Source organism: Dama dama, chromosome 21 (genome assembly GCF_033118175.1).
Source record: "Dama dama isolate Ldn47 chromosome 21, ASM3311817v1, whole genome shotgun sequence".
NCBI classification, from domain to species: domain Eukaryota; kingdom Metazoa; phylum Chordata; class Mammalia; order Artiodactyla; family Cervidae; genus Dama; species Dama dama.
This window is the reverse complement of record NC_083701.1, coordinates 26,595,024-26,613,229: the sequence shown is the minus strand read 5'-3', so window position 1 is coordinate 26,613,229 and position 18,206 is coordinate 26,595,024. Positions and strand designations below refer to the sequence as shown.

Below are 18,206 nucleotides of genomic sequence, written 5' to 3'. Positions count from 1 at the left end.
GAGTAGAATTATGTAAAGGCAATTGAAGGTTTTCCTTCTCCTCTAGTCTGAAGACAATTACCAAGAGCTAACCTTGTATAGGAGGATATATCAAGAAACTGTACAAAGGCCAGAATGCTGTATTTGCATCTATTGCGAATACAAAAAATAGAGTGAACACCAGTTCCCCTACCCTACTACATTCTATAATTACATCTCTGCATATCATGGGTCACTTTTATTAAAAGCATCATTACTACAGTTGGCAGCAATTTACATTTTATCTTACATGATAGCAGTTTTCAAAGAAAAAAAATAAAAGGACATCACAACAAAGAAAAACAATACATTTACAAAGTCATGTTTGTAAACTTCAAGGCTAGTTTAGAGCTGAGGTAACGCTGTTTTAGCTTTGTGGCTAAAGTAACAAAGTCCTTTAATTTAAAAAAGGTACCTGATTCTCTCTTCTTTCACTCTTTATTAATTTCATCTATTTATTTTGTTTATACCAGTGCATTACAAGACCACGAGACAATGGAACTGCAGTTCTGTCTGGCAAGAACCCTCCCAGTAGGTTAATTTCCAAAGGGACCCTTCACATTCAACAGCTGCCTTATTATTGCTGCGCCTCGGGACAGAGACGTTCACACTAAGGTGGAGATTGTCAGAGTGTATGGATGTGTGTGATGCGTGAGTGTGGGAACCCCCCCCATACAGTCATAAAGGGAAACAAATGAGCAAGTATGATATGTATGGTAAATTTCATCCTGACCTTCACAGCAAAAAAAAAAAAAAATTAAAATTAAAAAATTAAATATATAACTTCATACTTCCTTTGAGCAGCACTTCCTTCCATGAGTGCCACTCGGTTACAAATTGCTCTTTATTATAATACCAATGGTACCAAAAGAAAAAGTAGAGAACAAGGGAAGAAAAAAAAAAAAGCAGAGCATTATGTAAGTTTCCTTAAAAAGACAGGATCACCTCTCAAATTTCATCTCTCCTAGGGATAATAAATAATGCACTGCACAATACTTAATGACCAAGATACCTTTCAACACACCTGTATAACATGACTTGGGACTTTTTTTCTTTCTTTTGCTACACTATGTTACAGAACAGCTTATAAAACTATGTATGAACATTAACTGTGAGTGTAAACAGTAGGACTACCACTTGTCAAAAGTTTTTAAACACTTTAACTGGAAACTGGTACTGGTTATTCGTCATTTTCATTGTTTTCCATTTCGTCCCCGCCGTCGAGGGAGTCCAGCTCTTCGCCCTGGGCGATCTCGTCTTCCAGGACGGAGGACTCAGCCGTCTTGTCCAGGCTCTCCTCGGCGTCGCTGCCCTCGAGGGGCTCCTCTTCCTGAAAGGTGGCCCCCTCGGCTTTGTCGGGGGCCTTGTCTTCGCCGGCGCCCACGGCGCCCTGGAGCCCCGCAAGTGCGGGGAAGCCGGGCAGCGTCAATCCCCCCAGTCCTGGAGGTAGAAACATGGATGGGTAGAAGAGGCCGGGGGCCATGGTGGACAGCAGGAAGGGGTTGAAGGCCAGCGGGCTGGAGGGCAGGCCGGCCGGGCCGGTAGCAGCACCCACTGATCCGTTCGCGGAGTCCGGGCCCGGGGCGGCGTCTGTGCTTTTCTCCGGGTCCTTGCTCTCGTCCTCGTGCTCACCGCCCTTCTCCTCCGCCCTGGACGCACCGTCCTCGGGATCCGCGGGGCCGGCCGTGGCCGCGGGACTCCCGGCGGCGGCGGACAGCGGGGCGTTGAGCAGCCCTCCGAGCCCGAACATGCTGGGCAGCCCGGCCACGCCCGGCAGCATCAAGGGCAGCACGGCCGCCGGGTTCTTGGCGTCGCCTCCGGCCGCCGCGGCTGTGGCCAGTCCCGGAGGGAAGCCCATGAGGCCCGCCAGCTGGAGCGACTGGAGGCTTTGGAGGTTCTGCAGGCTCGTCAGGTCCATCCCCGCGAACAGGCTGTTCACCAGCAGCGGGTTAATCCCCGATGTGGAGGCCACGGCCGCGGCGGCCGCAGCAGCCCGGGCAATTTCGCTCTTGGGCCTCCGTCCGCGCCGGCTCGCCCCTTCTCCCCGCACTACAGGTCCAGTGAGAAGCCGGTCAAACATAGACTCCGGAACGAAGCCCTGAAGGGAAGGGAGAGGCAAACACGGGCTGTCAAAGTTGCGGGACAAAACCTCATTTCCACCTGGGCCTTTGTGATGAACTAAACACTGATGGTTCAGAATGTAAATACACAAGCAAATTATTCCCCTTCAAAAAGCTCAAGGATAGAACCTATGAAAGCAAAGCTTATCTCTTTTAGCATTATACAGCTCATCGGATTATGCTGAACTGCAGTTAATGTGAAAGGCTACTCTATCAGTAGGGGTTTCCCTGGTGGTTCAGTGGTAAAGAATCCATCTGCCAATGCAGGAGACTTGGGTTCGACCCCTTGGTCGGTAAAAGGAAATGGCTACCTACCCCAGTATTCTTGCCTGGGAAATCCCATGGACAGAGGAGCCAGCTGGGCTACAGTCCATGGGGTCGCAAAGAGTTGGACACGACTGAGTGACTAACACTTTTCACTTTCAAGTAATACTTTAGTATTTATCCTGGAGAAACAAAAACTCATCTTCACACCAAAATGTGTACACAAGTGTTTTACAGCAGTTCTGCTTGTAACTGTCACAGTCTGAAAACAGCCCAGAGTCCTTCCACGGGTGACAGCGAACCACACCCAGGGTTATATCCAAGCACAGGAGTGTATCAGCAGTGAAACTTCCGACACATGTAACCACTTGGATGAATTTCAGTATGATGAGTGAAGGAAGCCTTCTCAAAAAGGTTATGTAATTTACACTTCTGTATACGTGACATTCTCAAAAAGACAAAACTCTAGGAATGGAGAACAGATCAAGGAGTGGATGCCCTGGGCTGGGAGTGGAGACAGAGAACAATACAAGGCAATTTGGGGCAGTGATGCAACTGTCTATATTCTTCTGATTACGGTGGTTGTTCAAGAAACTATCTACATGTGAAGATGAATAGAACTGTTCACCAAAAGAAAAATAAGCACTTTTACGATATACTTTGGACAAACAAAAAGAATCAAGACTTTATTAACAAATTAATTGCAAAAAGAAATAGTGAAATAAATGTCTAGGCAGAATTGCTGTATTTTTCATTTGTTTATCTTAAAACCAGAAATCACAGTTAATCTTAAGGATCTCAACCACCACAAATTCCATTCCACCAATGCTGTTAACCAGGTTTACCTGGGGCCTTTCTCCCTGGAGTAAGTCTGCCTCTAATACCATGAGTGTGTATTTCTATACAGTCCTTTAAATCATAGCTGTCATATTAATCCACTTTGGATTAATGACATATGGATACAAGGAATGATGATGTATTAATGATCTATGGAAATGACGTACTGTGTCAATTCTTTTAAGCCAAGAATAAGTTATCACTGAATAATTAATGACTAGCAAAAAATAAAGAAAAATTCAGGAAAACAATTTTGTACAGATACCTTCCTGGACAGAGAGGCAGAGTCTGTACTTACAGACTGTTTGACTATGTCCGTCCAGTCTGGGGCCACTGCAAACTCGGGGTTTTCTTCCAGCCACCGGGGCAGATCCTTCATCGGAGGCGCCATAGCTCCACCCATCTGGGGAGAGGCATTTGGAAAAAGACTTAGAAAGTGACAAATTCTTCCCTCTCCCCCATCCCCATTTGTGTATCTACACAGATACATGCACACATCACATGTATTCTGGAAGAAATATGAACCTATAAAAGAGGTTGGAATAAAACATTTCTTTCTGGGAAAAGACATCCCAGAGAGATCAATTCTCTTTCCCAGTGTTTACCTTCTTCCCATTTCGTTTGTTCACGACAGGCACCCTTTCTTCTCCTGTCAAAGTGTTTATATCCAATTTATTAGGGTTTCGACATCTGTGTCGTTTCTGTTTCGGTTTCTGAAATGAGGAAAACAGCACATCTGCGTTCTTCTGCAAAAAAAACAAAAACAAAAACAAATCGTATTTAGTAAAACCATAGTTAATATTTATTCTTTCCTGTATGGATGACAAGCAGAACAGTCAGGCCATTTTTAACTACTACGGAAATTTCAAGAATCATTTAAAGGATCAGAAACCCCACTTTTCTTTGAAAGGAAAAACTATTCTCCTTCTCCTGTACTTAAAGAACAAACTTGAAAGCTGAAAATATGCTTTTCTTCTCATCTCTCAATAACCTGCTTCAAGTCTTGTCTTCAAATGTTTCACTGATACATAATATTTTAAAAGGAAACTTTCTCTAGCTCCTTTGCTAATCTCTACTCGATGACGTGAATGGATACAGAGATGATCTCATGTCTACGCCATGAGACTGTGCACGAGGAGAAACAGCCCAAGGGATAAGAGTGTCTATGCAGGAGGGTGCATTCTGAGTGGCAGGAACTCACCAAGATAAAATGCAAAATCCCACACTTAAGTTTGAAAAAAATTCAATCACGTAAGTATGAGACATAAAACATGCACTGTTTAAAGCTAGCAAGCTGTTTAAGTGACAAATCATCTAGGGTTCCTGTCTGATGTTTAATAAATGGCATGAGTGTTAGTTGTTTAAGAAAGAAGCCAATAAAGCCTCAGGCTGCATTAGCCGCTCAGATCTCTTCGGGAACAGCTTCCTAATATTCTGCGCTGGGCAGATCCAGTCCAGAGACCAATTAAAGTGTGTTGGTTGGGGGAAGGGGGTGTATTTTTCTATTAATGGGACCACCTGGAAACCACACCATGTGAAGGGTAATGGAAAAAAATCACATCTATTTGGTGGGAGAAGGAAAAAGCAAGGAAACACATACTAGGTGTCTTCAAATAGCTACAAGGCTGCTCTTCACACTGGACAGACCTGAAGTTAGTTTCTCTAATGTGGAATTTTTGATATTTTTGTTTAGTCACTAGGCTGTGTCTGACTCTTTTGTGACCTCATGGAGTGCGACCTGCCAGGCTCCTCTGTCCATGGGATTTCCCAGGCAAGAATGCTGGAGTGGGGTGCCATTCCCTTCTCCAAAGGATCGTCCCAACAATTCAGAGGATCAAACCCATGTCTCCTGAGTTGGCAGGCAGATTCTTTACCACTTGGGCCACCAGGAAAATCCCTAATATTGAATACAGAGTGATGAAAGCTGGAAAATTCACACTGACAAGACAGGCTGAGGGACCAGGGATTTCCATGTTGCATGGGAGAAGGAAAAGGACTGACTGGGCAAGAGTCCTCCCCAACAAGTCTCTGCTCAGTGATACTCACTGGTACATAACTTGGCATATCAACAGTGTAAGTGGGATGCAGCTTCAGCCATTCAACTAAATCCTTATTTTTAGGCGCCTCCTCCCCCACCAGCCTCGTCCCATCTTCAAGATTTATAACAGGGATCCGTGTGTCTGGGTCCAGGTGTCCAGGAGAAGGAATGTTTCTTGTAGGTGGGGTCTCTATATCCTCTTCAAAAGCTTTGGTCACTTCAGCATCCTCCTGCAGAGAGAAGACAGTGGTCTCAGTTCTTGAGTGGAGAGAGTGGTCCTAGCCCAAGAAAACAGTAGCTAAGCAGGATGGGTCTCAAAAGGGGAAAAGGCTACTTGAAACAGTGGCAGTTTGGGAACAGTGATTAAATCAGAAGATGTAGCTTATTCTTCACACTGTACAGTTAGTTTATAAGGTAGAAAATGCACAGTCCATCTCTGCTCCATGTTTGAGACCCACTAGGAACATGACACAGGCAGTGAAGTCTGAGTCTGGTATGCCTGAGGGGGCGGGTAGCCTCTCAGTCTTTCTTGGGGATCCCTGGAAGAGTGTCATTAAAGAAAGGAAAATTAGGGGACGTCCCTGCAGGTCCAGTGGTTAAGACTTCCAATGCAGGGGGCATGGGCTCAAATCCCTGGTTGGGAAACGAAGATTCCACATGTGGCATAGTACAGCGGAAAAAAAAAAAAAAAGAAATTATAGAAATTATAATTCACGGAATGTTCCAAAAGCCAGTTCATGTGTAGCTTTTTGGCATTCTGCGCTCAGTACAATTTTGTTGGTAGTACAATATTTCATATCAGGCATGTGTGGCAACACTGGAAAGATGAACTAGTTGAAGCCGAGACCTGACCATTGCCCAGCCACTGGTCCTCAAACTCTGCATTTCAACCTGCAGAAATTGTTCACGAGGCCCATGTGTCCAGCCATGCTGCTCCCACTTTGGTTCAGGTCTCCGTCACTGGCCCCCTATATCACTGCAGTACTCCTAAATGGCCCCTCTGATTCTACTTCCGTCCTCTTTAATCTAGTCTCCACTCTGCAGACAAGGGGCAATCTGCTGAAATGCACCCTTCCTAGTTCAAAGATTATGTTACATCACTCCCCCTAGTTAAGCTAATTTTATAATTGAATTCCCATCATCTTCAGGATAAAACTCAAGTTCTTGAGCTCGGCCACCAAAGCCCTCTGTGGTTTACATCCCACCTCGTGCCCAAGCTCCTCCCTGCTGAAGCTGCCTCCTCATCAAACTCCCTGGCCAGTAACTCTCAGTTCATCGGACACATTGGGCTCTCCCTGGCCACAGTCCCTTTGCACATGCTCTTCCAGCCCCCTCTTTTCAAATGGCTTACTCCCACACAACCTGCAAAATTTAACCGAGGTATGACCACCTTTAGGGAAACTTTCCCACCTCTTTCTGCCCATTCTCCTTCTTCCATCCCCATTCTTCCTTTGGGTTCTCACTCCAGGGGTGCCTCACAACAATGACAGGTTGTTATTTATCTTAACACTTAAACACTGAGTTCTCCAGTGTAAGCACCTGTCAGGCTTTTATTCTCTGCATCCTAGTACCTGGCACAGGGCATGGCTGACTCCCACAATGCTGCTGAATGCAGAATGGCTGCATCCTTACTTTTCACAGCTGCACCGTGATCTCCAGGATGATGCCAATATGAGATTTTAGGATCTATCTCATTCCACACCAGTAACCTTGCTGACCTCTACAGCTCTTCACTACTCAGTTCATTTACAGATCCATTCTCCTTCTGTTTTATATGCTTGCACAAAACCCTCTATAACACCAAAGGAGGAATTGCAAAATTCCAACATTTAAAAGTAAAAAAAAAACAAAAATTAAAATAAACATACATTCTCTATTATCTGTTAAGAGTTTTGAGCTAGGTTGCTAATAGGACTTTAGGGGGGGAAAAACTAATAAACTCTTTGAGATAGCTTAAAATATGTGAATGAATAAAGTCATTCATAAGTCTAATATGGGGTTTATAATTACAATAGGAAATTGTAATTGCTAATTCCTGATGCTGGGTCCACAAAATGAGATTCAAATGGAAAGATGATTTGCTGATGTTCCCGGAGAAAGGATTTTCAGTGAATAAAACCTATCAAAGCATTAGGGTGGTTCCCAGCAGGGGACCACACACCTAGCAATGGCATTTCTTTAAGTTGGGGAACAACTAGTCAAAATTGATACACTATAATGTGTATTTTTACAAGATTCTAAAAGTAAATCACATGATCCACAAAAATGACCATTACTATGACTGGTATATTTGTAATAAGTTTTGAAAATAAATTACCTTTTAACCAACCACCTGGATGCTTCTGAAACCCATGGCTAGTTCACTTCAGTTGTGTCTACTCTTTGCGACCCTACGGACTGCAGCCCACCAAGCTCCTCTGATAATAGGATTTCCCAGGCAAGAATACTGGAGTGGGTTGCTATTTCCTGTTCCAGAATCAGACACAACTAGGGGACAAGTTTCAATGGAAGCTTGTTTGTCACTTCTAGACCCTGATTCCACCATGTCTCCCTACTCCTTTAGGTTATTAAGCTTCTCTTAAATTCAAGAACTCAAAAATGGGGAAATAATAATAGGGATGAAATAAGGAAAAACATATTTAAAGAAACTTCTTCCCTTGGCATTTCTTAAACTGGGTCTGCCGCCCAGGGGATGGGCCCACGACCCACATGCCAGCTTACCAGGCACCTCTGTGCTGATTGGGCTTCGAATCTATTATCGTTTAATCTCTAAGTTGCGTCTGACTCTTATTGACCCTATGGACTGCATCCCGGTAAGCTCCTCTGTCCACGGGACTTCCCAGACAAGAATACTGGAGCAGGTTGCTATTTTGGTGCCTTGTACCAGTCTCAGTGCTTTAGAGGGGACTTCCTTCATCTAATCTGGTTCCTGGGAGAAACTCTCTCATTCTTAATGGGGTGGCAGTTTTAGGTGAGCGACTGAGACAGATCAGGGCACACAGCATTTTGATTACATTGCTCTCATTTCCTTTGAAGAAGTAAATGTCAAAATCCACTGACACATATATTTCCTGCAAACCTAAACTAGCACAGACCTCAATTCAGTTGATATTTTTAAAATACCCATTTACAGAGGTGGGAGAATTTGCAATCACTAGCTTTGCATATGAACACAAATCCTCAGTCTGAAGCTGAACAAATCTCATTAATGCTGGAGCCCAAACATATTGATACTTCTAAGAGCAGAAGTGTTTCCATCTCGAGGCTCACAGGTTATAGGCTCAGAAGAACACGTGTTTGTTTGGGGCTAGTCTGCCGAGAGTAATCAATACATTAGGACCTTGGGAAGAATAAATCCTCAAGCTACACATGGTTCAGGCTGAGTGATCTGTGCCAATGCTTAGCACAATATTCCGGCTCAGAACCATGGCTCTGTCCACTGTGGCTCTTTTGGTGGGAGGAGCAGCTTTCACACCACATCACCGAGGGGCATGTGCCCTGGCCTGGGCAGCAGAGCCAGAACCCGGCTGCCAGTGTGGGCACGTGGGTGGCGGGGGGTGGCGGAGCTGTTTAGCCCCTGGACTTACTGCACTCAGTGATGTCCGTTTGTGGCTCATAAACAGCAGGTCGAGGCCCTCCACGTTTTTCCTCCTTCCCCGCCTCCGCTTCATGGGGGGCTCTCCGTCGACAAGGGAGCCATTGAGCAGATGTCTGGTGGGCGTGCGGGACAGGCCGGCCTGGAGCAGTTCCATCTGAGTCTTAAAGGCATCAGACACCGGCGTGGAGACGTTGGGCAAGATCAACTTTGAAGTGAGAGATGAAAAGTTTGAGGTAGAGCTTGCTGCCTCTCTCGAGGCCTTTGATAAATCGACCACTTTCTCTTGTCCGTTCTCTGAGACCACCTGAGACCCCCGCAGCTGCGCCACCATTTCCATGAGGTTCCGCCGCTTGGCAGCTCTCTCGGCCTCGATCTCGATCTTCCTCCTCCTCCTCCTCCGCTGGCGAGGCATGGAGAGGTTGAGGGCATCTTCCTGTTGAAAAAAAATCCCCACAGAAACAGTGAGCGCAGCCTGCACCTGCCAACAGCGGAAACCAGGGACGAGAAGTTTAAAGAATTGAACATCTGAGGCCAGAGCAGCCTTCTTATTTCAAACGGGACCGGCCAACACGAGCTTCGGAACTGAGTCAGGAGAGCTTATCTCTAGGCTGCCGGGGCAGGGTGCTCTTACTGACCTTGGACAGCTGAGGGGAGGCGGTGAGTTCCTCGCTCCCACTGACGCTGGCCTGGCCCACGGTGGAGAGCTCAGCCAGGCTCCTCTTCTGCAGGGGACTGTCGGCGGTGGGGGGCGTGTAGCCGGGGATGAGGCCTTGGAAATCAAACATCTGGCGCCTATTTACCGGCCATTTGCCTTTCAACACTGCTTCACAGATGTTGTCTAATCGGTTTATCATTACTCGGTCCTAGACAAGAGAAGAAGAAAAGTCACACAAAACCGTAACAAAGACCTGGTGAAAATGACGAGATGGACACATCCACCGACCGAAGAGTGGAAAAGGCTTAAAAGGGAGCAGAAAGCAAACGAGTGAGAGAAGAAACCAAACCCACCAGGACTGCTTTAGGCTGCTGCGAGGGCCAAAGGCGGCCACAACACAGACCGCTCAGTATTTCTCAGCTATGAACACTGAGGCACATAAATGAGAGGGCATTACATAACTACTGCCTCTAAAACACGTGTTTTACAAGTCACTGCTGTTCGGGCTACAGACTGTTGGTGTGTCGGCAGGTGACCACGGATGGAAGCCTGCACTCAGACTTCACCACGTGCTGATGCTGCAGTCCTCGGGCTGGACCGCAGCCTGTCCCAGGAAGTGGGACATCATTAGCGTCACTATTAATAAAGTTCAGCATTACGAATGGGCACCAACCTAAGAACACCTAATGAGTGTCGATTTGCATCCTCTACCTATTATCACTTCAAGTTTCATTGAAGCGTGGACGTTAAAAATTTCTAATTACAGCTCTTAGACCCAGTTTCCACAGATTAAAAGGGCCTGCTACTAGGGGCCTTCTGGCTGATCTGGGAAGCTCCCTTCTAAACTCAGTAAAGGAGATGAGCAAAATGAGGGAGATAAGGGGAGCAGGGCTGGGGGGCAGGGGCCAACATGTCTGATAGTACAGTCTTCAGTTAAAAATTTCACAGTTTCTTTCCAACAGATACTAAGTGAGACCAGCCTGGGGATGAGTCCATAGAAACCTTTTTTTGTGTTGTCTGTTTTAAACCAGACAGCCCTGTTATGGTGATTAGGAAGATTATTTCCCCACCCTGAAAAACAGACCCAAATTACACAGAGATTTATTACAAAATTATACTAGTTAGCCAAAAGAGTAATTTCCACTTTGCTTTTGGTTACAGATAACTACATTTATGATTATCTCATAATGTATTTGAGCAAATGGGTCAGCAGCCCACACTCTCCCCAGCTCAGAAGATTACAGGGTTCCAAATATATAGCAAGCTGTCTTAGATCTGAAAGTTCTGCTTTAGAATATTAAAAACAAAACAAACCACAGTTTTAAAAGTCCACACATATTCCCTTGTGCATTGTTGTTGGGATTGCAAAATGGTACAACTGCTGTGAAAAACAGTACAGAGGTTCCTCAAAAATTAAAAACAGAACTACCATATGATCCAGCAATACCACTTGTATGTATGTACCAAAAAAAAAAAAAAAAAAATTCAAGCAGGGTTTCAATGAGATATCAGTACATTCCCATTTACAGCAGCACCATGAAAAGCCAAGAGAAGGAAGGAAGCCAAATGTCCCAACGATGGACAGATGGATAAGGAAAATATGGTACAGATACACAATGGGCTATTATTCAGCCTTAAAGAGGAAAGAAATTCTGTTACATGCTTTCACAAAGATGGACCTTGAGGACATTATACTAAACGAAATAAGCCAGTCACAAAAGAACAAGTACTACATGATTCTACCTATGTGAGATATGTCAAGTTCATAGACAGAGAGAGTAGTATAGTGGTTATCCAGGGGCAGAGAGGGAGTGGAGTTGGATAATGGGTATAGAGTCTCAGGCCTGCAAGATACAAAAGTCTTGGAGATCCCTTTTACAGCATGGGGGAAGAAAAAAACAGAAATATATATATATATATGATGTGACTATATGAATATATTTAACACTACCCAACTGCACACTTAAAGAATGGTGAAGACTGTAAATTTCATGGTGTGTTTTTTACTACAATAAAAAAAAAAAAAAAAAAAAAAAAATCTTTTTTTTTTTTTTTTTTTTTTTCAAAAAATCCACACATTTTGTCAATGGGTGAGTCTTTTGAAGCAATAATCCATAGACTGTACTAGACAAATAACCTAAAAGACATCAAGGAACCAAAGAGTTCTATAAACAGTTCTTTTTTTTCTTACTTTCTTTGCTTCTTGTCACCTTTCCTATCCTATATCAAAGTATTCTACACAATTTTTTTCTTCACGCTTTTCCAGATCATTCTTTTATAAGAAAAAAAAAAATCTAGTATATAACCTTCATACACTATGTCAAAGTTTACCTGAAAATTATTTGAAAAATGAAGCTAGAATGATTTCCGTTACCCCATTTACTATTCTGGTCACCAAACAACAACAAAATCCCACCAACCTTAGGCCAAAATGAGAAGGCAAACGTCCTTTCATGAAGGAGCTGAGCTACAGATGGGTCACCATCCTCCATGTAGAATCCATCCCGGGTCTCATCCCTAGCAGTGCTCATGGAAGCATTGCTCTCTTCATCAAAATTCTTCCCTCTAGAGACAGCCCCTGCTGAGAAATGAGTTAATGTGCATCACCCACAACCAGAATCTTTCTGAAAAGGAAGTGCAGAGGGGAAAGGATTTAATATCTGAATGCTGATGAGCTCCTCTGTATCTGGTACCTACTATGGCTAGAATGGTACCAGGCATTTTGCAAATCCTGTCACTTAAAGCTTGCAAGTGCCCCTGCACATAACTGGCATTACTCCCGTTTAACAGATAAGGGAGCAGAAGCTTGGGGGGCTATGTCACTAGTCAGCAGGCATCGTGCTGCGGACAGGTCTCAGGGGAGGGTGGTGACAGCCAAGCCTCTGACCTGCAGGGCCCTCTGCTCCTCCATCAGAAAGAGGACTAACGTGTTGGCCATGATTCTGAGCTGAAGCTCAGGCAGAAAAGTATAGCACGTGTTTTATTTTTGTTTCCTGGCAGGTACAGCAACCTACCTGGGACTTAGAAAGACAACTGGTTCTTCCTAGATTCTACTCCCACTCTTTATTGCTGAACGGAAACTAAATTAAGCATCATCTGCCTTAAAATTGTCATTGCCTGTAAAACCTTCCTTCTGAGAAGCTGCTGGAAGTAGTGCGTTCACAGGTCGTAGCAGGGCAAAACACACATCTGAGCATTACTCGATATCATCCTAATGAAAACGTACACTCATTACCCTTTAAACACCCAAAGAGGACACAGATCACATGACACGAAGACAGCTGCTGGGGTGGGGCCAAGAGAGGCCTGAGGGTCAGTCAGTTCTTACCTTCAGGCTGGGAAGACTCTTCTGACTTGTCATCATCTTCCAGCTTTTCCTCTTCGTCCTCCTCAGAACCCTTCTCAGAAATGGACTTGGGCCCAGAGTCCACGCCGACCTCCACACCTCTGGGCTCGCTCTTCCCAGCCCCCGCCTCCGCCTCGCGGTCCTGCCTCTGGTCCTTCCCGCCGCCCTCGGCCTCCTCGTCCTCCTTCCCCTCAGGCTTCTCGGAGGCCTCCCTGGCCTTGGCCTCGGCTGCCCCCGCCTTGTCCTCCTGACCCGGGGCAGCTGGGGTGGCGGCGGGGGTCTGGCCAAAGCCCAGAGCCAGAGCGTTCAGGGCAGGGGCACCGGCCGCGCCCCGGGCCTGGGCGAAGTTCTTGTGCGCGTCCAGGAAGGAGAGCTCGGGGTCGTTGAGGATGTGGTAGTCGGTGCGGCTGACGCCGTGCTTGGCGGCGCCCACCAGCAGGTCCCGGTCGTGCCGGCCGCACTCCCACCACTCGGGCAGGTCCAGGCTGGGCTGGCAGAGCTTGAGCCGCTCAGCCAGCTGCGGGTGGTGCAGCACCTGCTCGCGGATCCTGCGCAGCAGCTCGATGCGGTACAGCGTGCGGGAGGCGCGCTCCTCCGTGATGGGCTCGATGGCCGACGACACGTCCGGCGGCTCTGCGCGGGAGGACCGCGTGTCTCCGAGGGGAGCAGAGGCAGGTCCCGGCACCCGCCCGGCCTCTCCCATCCCAGGCTGTCCACGCACGGCCTGCCTCCCTGGGGAGCCTTCTGCCCCTTCCGGTCCCCGCTACGCTCCCATCCCCACACCACCGGCATCCCTGGGGAACCTACGCCCAGCCTTCCAGCCCCTCCGCGTCCCCGGGGACTTACCGTCATCTGGCTTGGCGGGCATGCGACACACGCGCCGGCACATGGCCACAAAGCAGCCGAAGTACTTCTCCAGACTCTCGTCGGACTTCTTGTCGAGCCGGGCAAAGGCTCGGAACTGGTTCCAGTCGAACTGCTGCTTCGCAGGGTCAAAAATGACCCCGAATGTGGACACCACGCGGTAAAAGTCCGCCTCCTCCCGCCTCGTCCACCTGTCAGAGAGGAGATCTTAGCTGTGGACCGGTACCTGAGTAAACAGGCTTAAAGGTTACTACTACTTCTCCTTTAAACTGAATCCACAGTGCTTTTTTTTTTTTTTTTTTGCTTTGTTTTGGGTTTTTTTTTTTTTTTGAGGGGGGGGGTGTGGTTGGTGAGAGGGCTGGGTTTCATGGCCATCCTCTTGAATGTGATTCTTGCCTCTGCAGGCCAGGAAGAGCGGAGGAGACAGAAAGGTACCAGGGGCTGAGGAAACCCTAAGAGGCTCACTTCTGCCGCTTCTCCGATATGATGGCCTCCCTTTCGGCTTCCAGAGCCCGCACTTCCTCGCGGGGCCGCCGCCTCCGCCGGTCTGTCTTCATCAGCGCCTCCTGCCGCATCTGCTGCCGCTTGTAGCTGCGCTGGTAGGCGGTGATGAGCCTGCGCAGCCGGGTGGTCAGCGTGGAAGTGCTGGGCCAGTATAGCTGGCCTAGCTCGGCGCTGCCGTCGCTGAGCTTGCCTGGGGAGGTGGGGAGAACATTCCTGAATGAGAGAGCATTCCTGAATGTGCAGCTATGACCTTTGCCATACGCAGGGTTTCCCACCGAAAGAGGATGACTTGCTAACATTCAAATGATAGCCTGGGAAAAATTATGGTGGTGCTCTTAATACTTCCCTGTAGCCCAGATGGTAAAGACCGCCTGCAATGCAGGAGACCCAGGTTCCATCTCTGGGTCAGGAAGATCCCCTGGAAAAGGTAATGGCAACCCACTCCAGTATTCTTGCCTGGAGAATCCCATGGACAGAGGAGCCTGGCGGGCTACACTCCAGTACATGGTGCCCAAAGAGTCAGACAAAACTGAGTGACTAACACTACTACTAAGGAAGTATGGAAGTTTCATATTAGTATGGAACTTATAAAGCATTCTTTCTCAACTCCTTGTGGGGGGAAAAAAGTCAAGTTCCTGTATCAATCACACATAAAGAAACATACTTTGTGCCACAAACTACATGGTGATAATACAATAATCTTGAACATAAAAAACAATCATATAATTGTTACCTAATGATTTTACATTAGGGAAAAAGTAGGGTAGTAGTCTCAATAAACTGGCAGTTATTTCAGATATTTAACAAATTTCCTGCTTCCATGAGCTATGTTTCTGTAGATGCTTAAGAGCTTTCATTAATTGGTATAAATCATAAATACATAAATTGTCTTTGTCCAAAAAAAGTTATTTTATCAAAGAGATTGAACATAATGATTAACCAAGAATCAGCAGGAGTTAGAATTCTTCACAACAGAGAGCAGTAGATGAAGTGGCATTTGGAGACACCACCCTGGTGAAGGAGCTACAGCCTGGCCATGGGGCCCGGCCTGAGTCCCACTCCTCAGCTCTGCTCCCCCCAGCTTTCAGAGTTGTACCTGGGGCACGTATTTCCATGGGCTCTTCCTTGTCTTCTGGAGGAGAATTTGCAAATTCCTCAAAAGCAAAGCAAGAAAGACAAGTTATTTTAATTTGGGGTTCTATTTTGCTTTGTCTTTTAAAGGAAAGGCTGTATTCTATAAAGTTTAATAATAAGTCTTATATGGGCATATAATATTTTACTGGGGCCATAAAAGTGAATGTACTTGAGTTCTTACATCTATTTCATCCTTGAACGGTGTTCTGGTTGGTTTATATTCCGGGTCTTCATCTTCTCTATCAAATTCTCCCCTGTATGAAATGTTTTTAAAAAATGTTTAAATCACACTGATTAGCAAGAGACCAAAGGGAGCCTGAGAAAAAGGAACAGCTCGCCTCATGCTGCTTTGAATTCTGAGCCTGACATCCAAAGCGACTCTGTCGGTATTTAAAATGTGCAGCCGTGAGGGGCGGAGGGTGTGTGTGCACGCGGTGGGGTATGGTGGGCGGGGGGGTCATGATCATTTGAAAAAGACAAGTTGCAGATTATCTAGATCCTATATTGTGTTTAAATAGTCATCATGATACATAAACAGACTATACTGGTAAACACCGCTCAAATCCAAATCAGATGCGGCACAGTGCGTGGTGCTGTGTAAGGACTGAACTCTGCCAGTGGATCTGACACTCTGACACTGACATAAAGTTTATTAAAATTTTAAAGTGTCCTTCTTACCCGTCACCGCCATCTGCTAGCATGTCTGTTCCTCTCTGCTCGGCAGCGATGGCCTTGGCATCGGGCATACCAACTCGTTCCAGGAAGCACAGCGCGGGGTCAGCTCGCATGGAGTTGTACTTCTCGTACCCTGCGCCGTCCCCCCAGCCCACAGAGGACACACACAGAAACAACGAAGGCCCATCACTCACAGAACCACAGCACGGCTGCCTCACACCAAGTTCGTCTCTATAAGATGACGGTTTATGCCCTATTTAAACTAACCAGGCCGTAGTAGCCCATTTTTGGAACGCTCCTCCCAGGGCAGATTGGGGGAGGGGGAAGGCAGATTACATTTCACGGATGTTATCAGAATGACCTTAGTAAATACTAATGAAAAAACAGGTTCAGGGTAACTGCAAGATGCCCGGGAAGAGGTCTGACCCTGTTGTCCCCAAGATCTAATTTTGCTTGGCATTTAAAAGGCGGCGTAATGTTCTTCGATGACCTCTGCAGTGGTCCAGCCCACCCTCCCTGTGAGCGGCTTCGGTCCTGCAGGAAGTCCACCACCGGCTGAGACATCCCTGTCTACGTCAGGCCAACGAACCTGTCTGATCAGGTTTAGGATGATGCGTGTCAGTAAGATGACACTGTTCCCTCTATGGTTTTCAAACTGCAATTTGCTTTTTGACTGCCCAGGTTGACTAGATGGGAAATGGCAGATCCCAACAGTGCACTGCGGGAAGATGGTTTTTGAGGCTGAGCTCACAAAACACGGCTGCAGTACACAAGCAGAACGGCACAATTCAATTAGGGTGTGTACGACAACACCCCAGCTCCTAACTGTTGTAGAGCCGCCAGCCAAACTGTAATCATGAAAGGTTTTATAAGCCATCATTCTCCCCCTTAGTCAGGCTGGGCTGCCGAGAATACCTCAGCGACCTCCAGAGACTCGGGATTATAATCAGGAATCGTTCACTGTATATATCATGCCAGTTCTGCATCCCCGGCCTTTCAAAGTTAACAAGGCTGCGTCCCACTCAGGGGAGCCGCGGGTTCTCGGCACTGACATTTGTGAAATATTGCTTGGAACAAAGCCCAGGAGGCACTTGTACAGATTAATAGCAGAGGTTAAGCCCACCGTCCACTTTGACATGGGCTGGCAGAGCGCTCGAGGGGAGCCGTGCTGGAAGCAAAGTTTCGGAAGAGCTATAGGACAACTTGGCTATTATTAAAACAAATATGGTTTGGGTTCTATTTACAGCCAAGGAAGAAATATTTTCTTCTCAAATACTCAACAAACATTCAAAAACAGCATCTGATATTTACAGTTCATATTAGATTTTTCGTGCAGGGAAACTGTAGACGCCAAGAGTCCTTTGGAACTAGCCTCATTAATATTATGACTTTGGAAAGAGTGTGCAGAGAGCTCTAAATAAAGACAAAGACACATGGTCAAGACGGGGTCCGATGCAGACGCCCTACCGTGTTTGAACACGCCGATGAGCAGGGACTTGTCTGCTTCCTTATCCCACCAGTCTGTGGGGACTTCCGCGTGGAAAGGTTCAGGTATCCACACGTCAGCTTCACTGTAAAGACAACCACTGATGTGATATTTACAATAGACCCACCCCACTGTTGGAAAAGAATGCTAAGTGAGGAGCATGCCACGCGCCCCTTCCCATGACAAGCACCTGAGCATCGTGGAGTGGGGTGGGGATGCGGGGGCGGTGCGAGCAAAGGTTGCAGGAAAGGGCGGAAGTCGGCCGCCTTCTACCGGGACCAGAAGTGAACTTTATCACACAGGACTGTGTTTTAAAGGTCACCTCAGAACACCAGTCATTCCGTTCACACCTTTTTGTACATCCACACAGACATACAAACAGGCTTCTCCCGATTCTCCTCAAGTCCCCAGGCTGGTAGGACAAACACTGCATTCGAGATGCAGAAAGGGAGATGCGCTGAAGGTGTAGGAGGTTTGAAGCACGCCCCGCCACCCGTGATGTGGACTCCGATTGCCCATATGGTCACGGCCAGGAGGAACCCAGGCGTGTACCCACCTGGAGTCGGCGCCCTCCAGGATCTTCTCTGCCTGGTCTCCTATCACTTCTTGTCTCAGGTAGTAGAGCATGCGGACACGCAGCAGGACCCTGGAGAGGGAGACGGGGGAG

At 46.8% G+C, this 18,206-nt stretch overlaps 1 protein-coding gene across 3 annotated transcripts in view; it reads right to left on the bottom strand.

Moving 5' to 3' along the window:
* Positions 1–101: 101 nt before the first annotated feature.
* The window catches only part of CHD7 (chromodomain helicase DNA binding protein 7), a 187,061-nt gene continuing 168,956 nt past the window's right edge, over positions 102–18,206 (bottom strand). For 2 of the 3 annotated variants that reach the window (XM_061123365.1, XM_061123368.1), the window contains exons 24-38: positions 18,096–18,185; positions 17,521–17,624; positions 16,057–16,186; positions 15,560–15,632; positions 15,341–15,398; positions 14,206–14,434; positions 13,723–13,931; positions 12,859–13,509; positions 11,951–12,111; positions 9,511–9,738; positions 8,865–9,308; positions 5,286–5,507; positions 3,845–3,985; positions 3,538–3,642; positions 102–2,116 (exon numbers count right to left, since the gene is read on the bottom strand). In XM_061123365.1, the coding sequence (XP_060979348.1) occupies positions 1,199–2,116; positions 3,538–3,642; positions 3,845–3,985; positions 5,286–5,507; positions 8,865–9,308; positions 9,511–9,738; positions 11,951–12,111; positions 12,859–13,509; positions 13,723–13,931; positions 14,206–14,434; positions 15,341–15,398; positions 15,560–15,632; positions 16,057–16,186; positions 17,521–17,624; positions 18,096–18,185 (3,763 nt within the window). In that variant the 3' untranslated portion in view covers positions 102–1,198. The remainder of the gene's footprint in view (positions 2,117–3,537; positions 3,643–3,844; positions 3,986–5,285; positions 5,508–8,864; positions 9,309–9,510; positions 9,739–11,950; positions 12,112–12,858; positions 13,510–13,722; positions 13,932–14,205; positions 14,435–15,340; positions 15,399–15,559; positions 15,633–16,056; positions 16,187–17,520; positions 17,625–18,095; positions 18,186–18,206) is intronic. The other variant, XM_061123367.1, reaches the window with a different exon arrangement.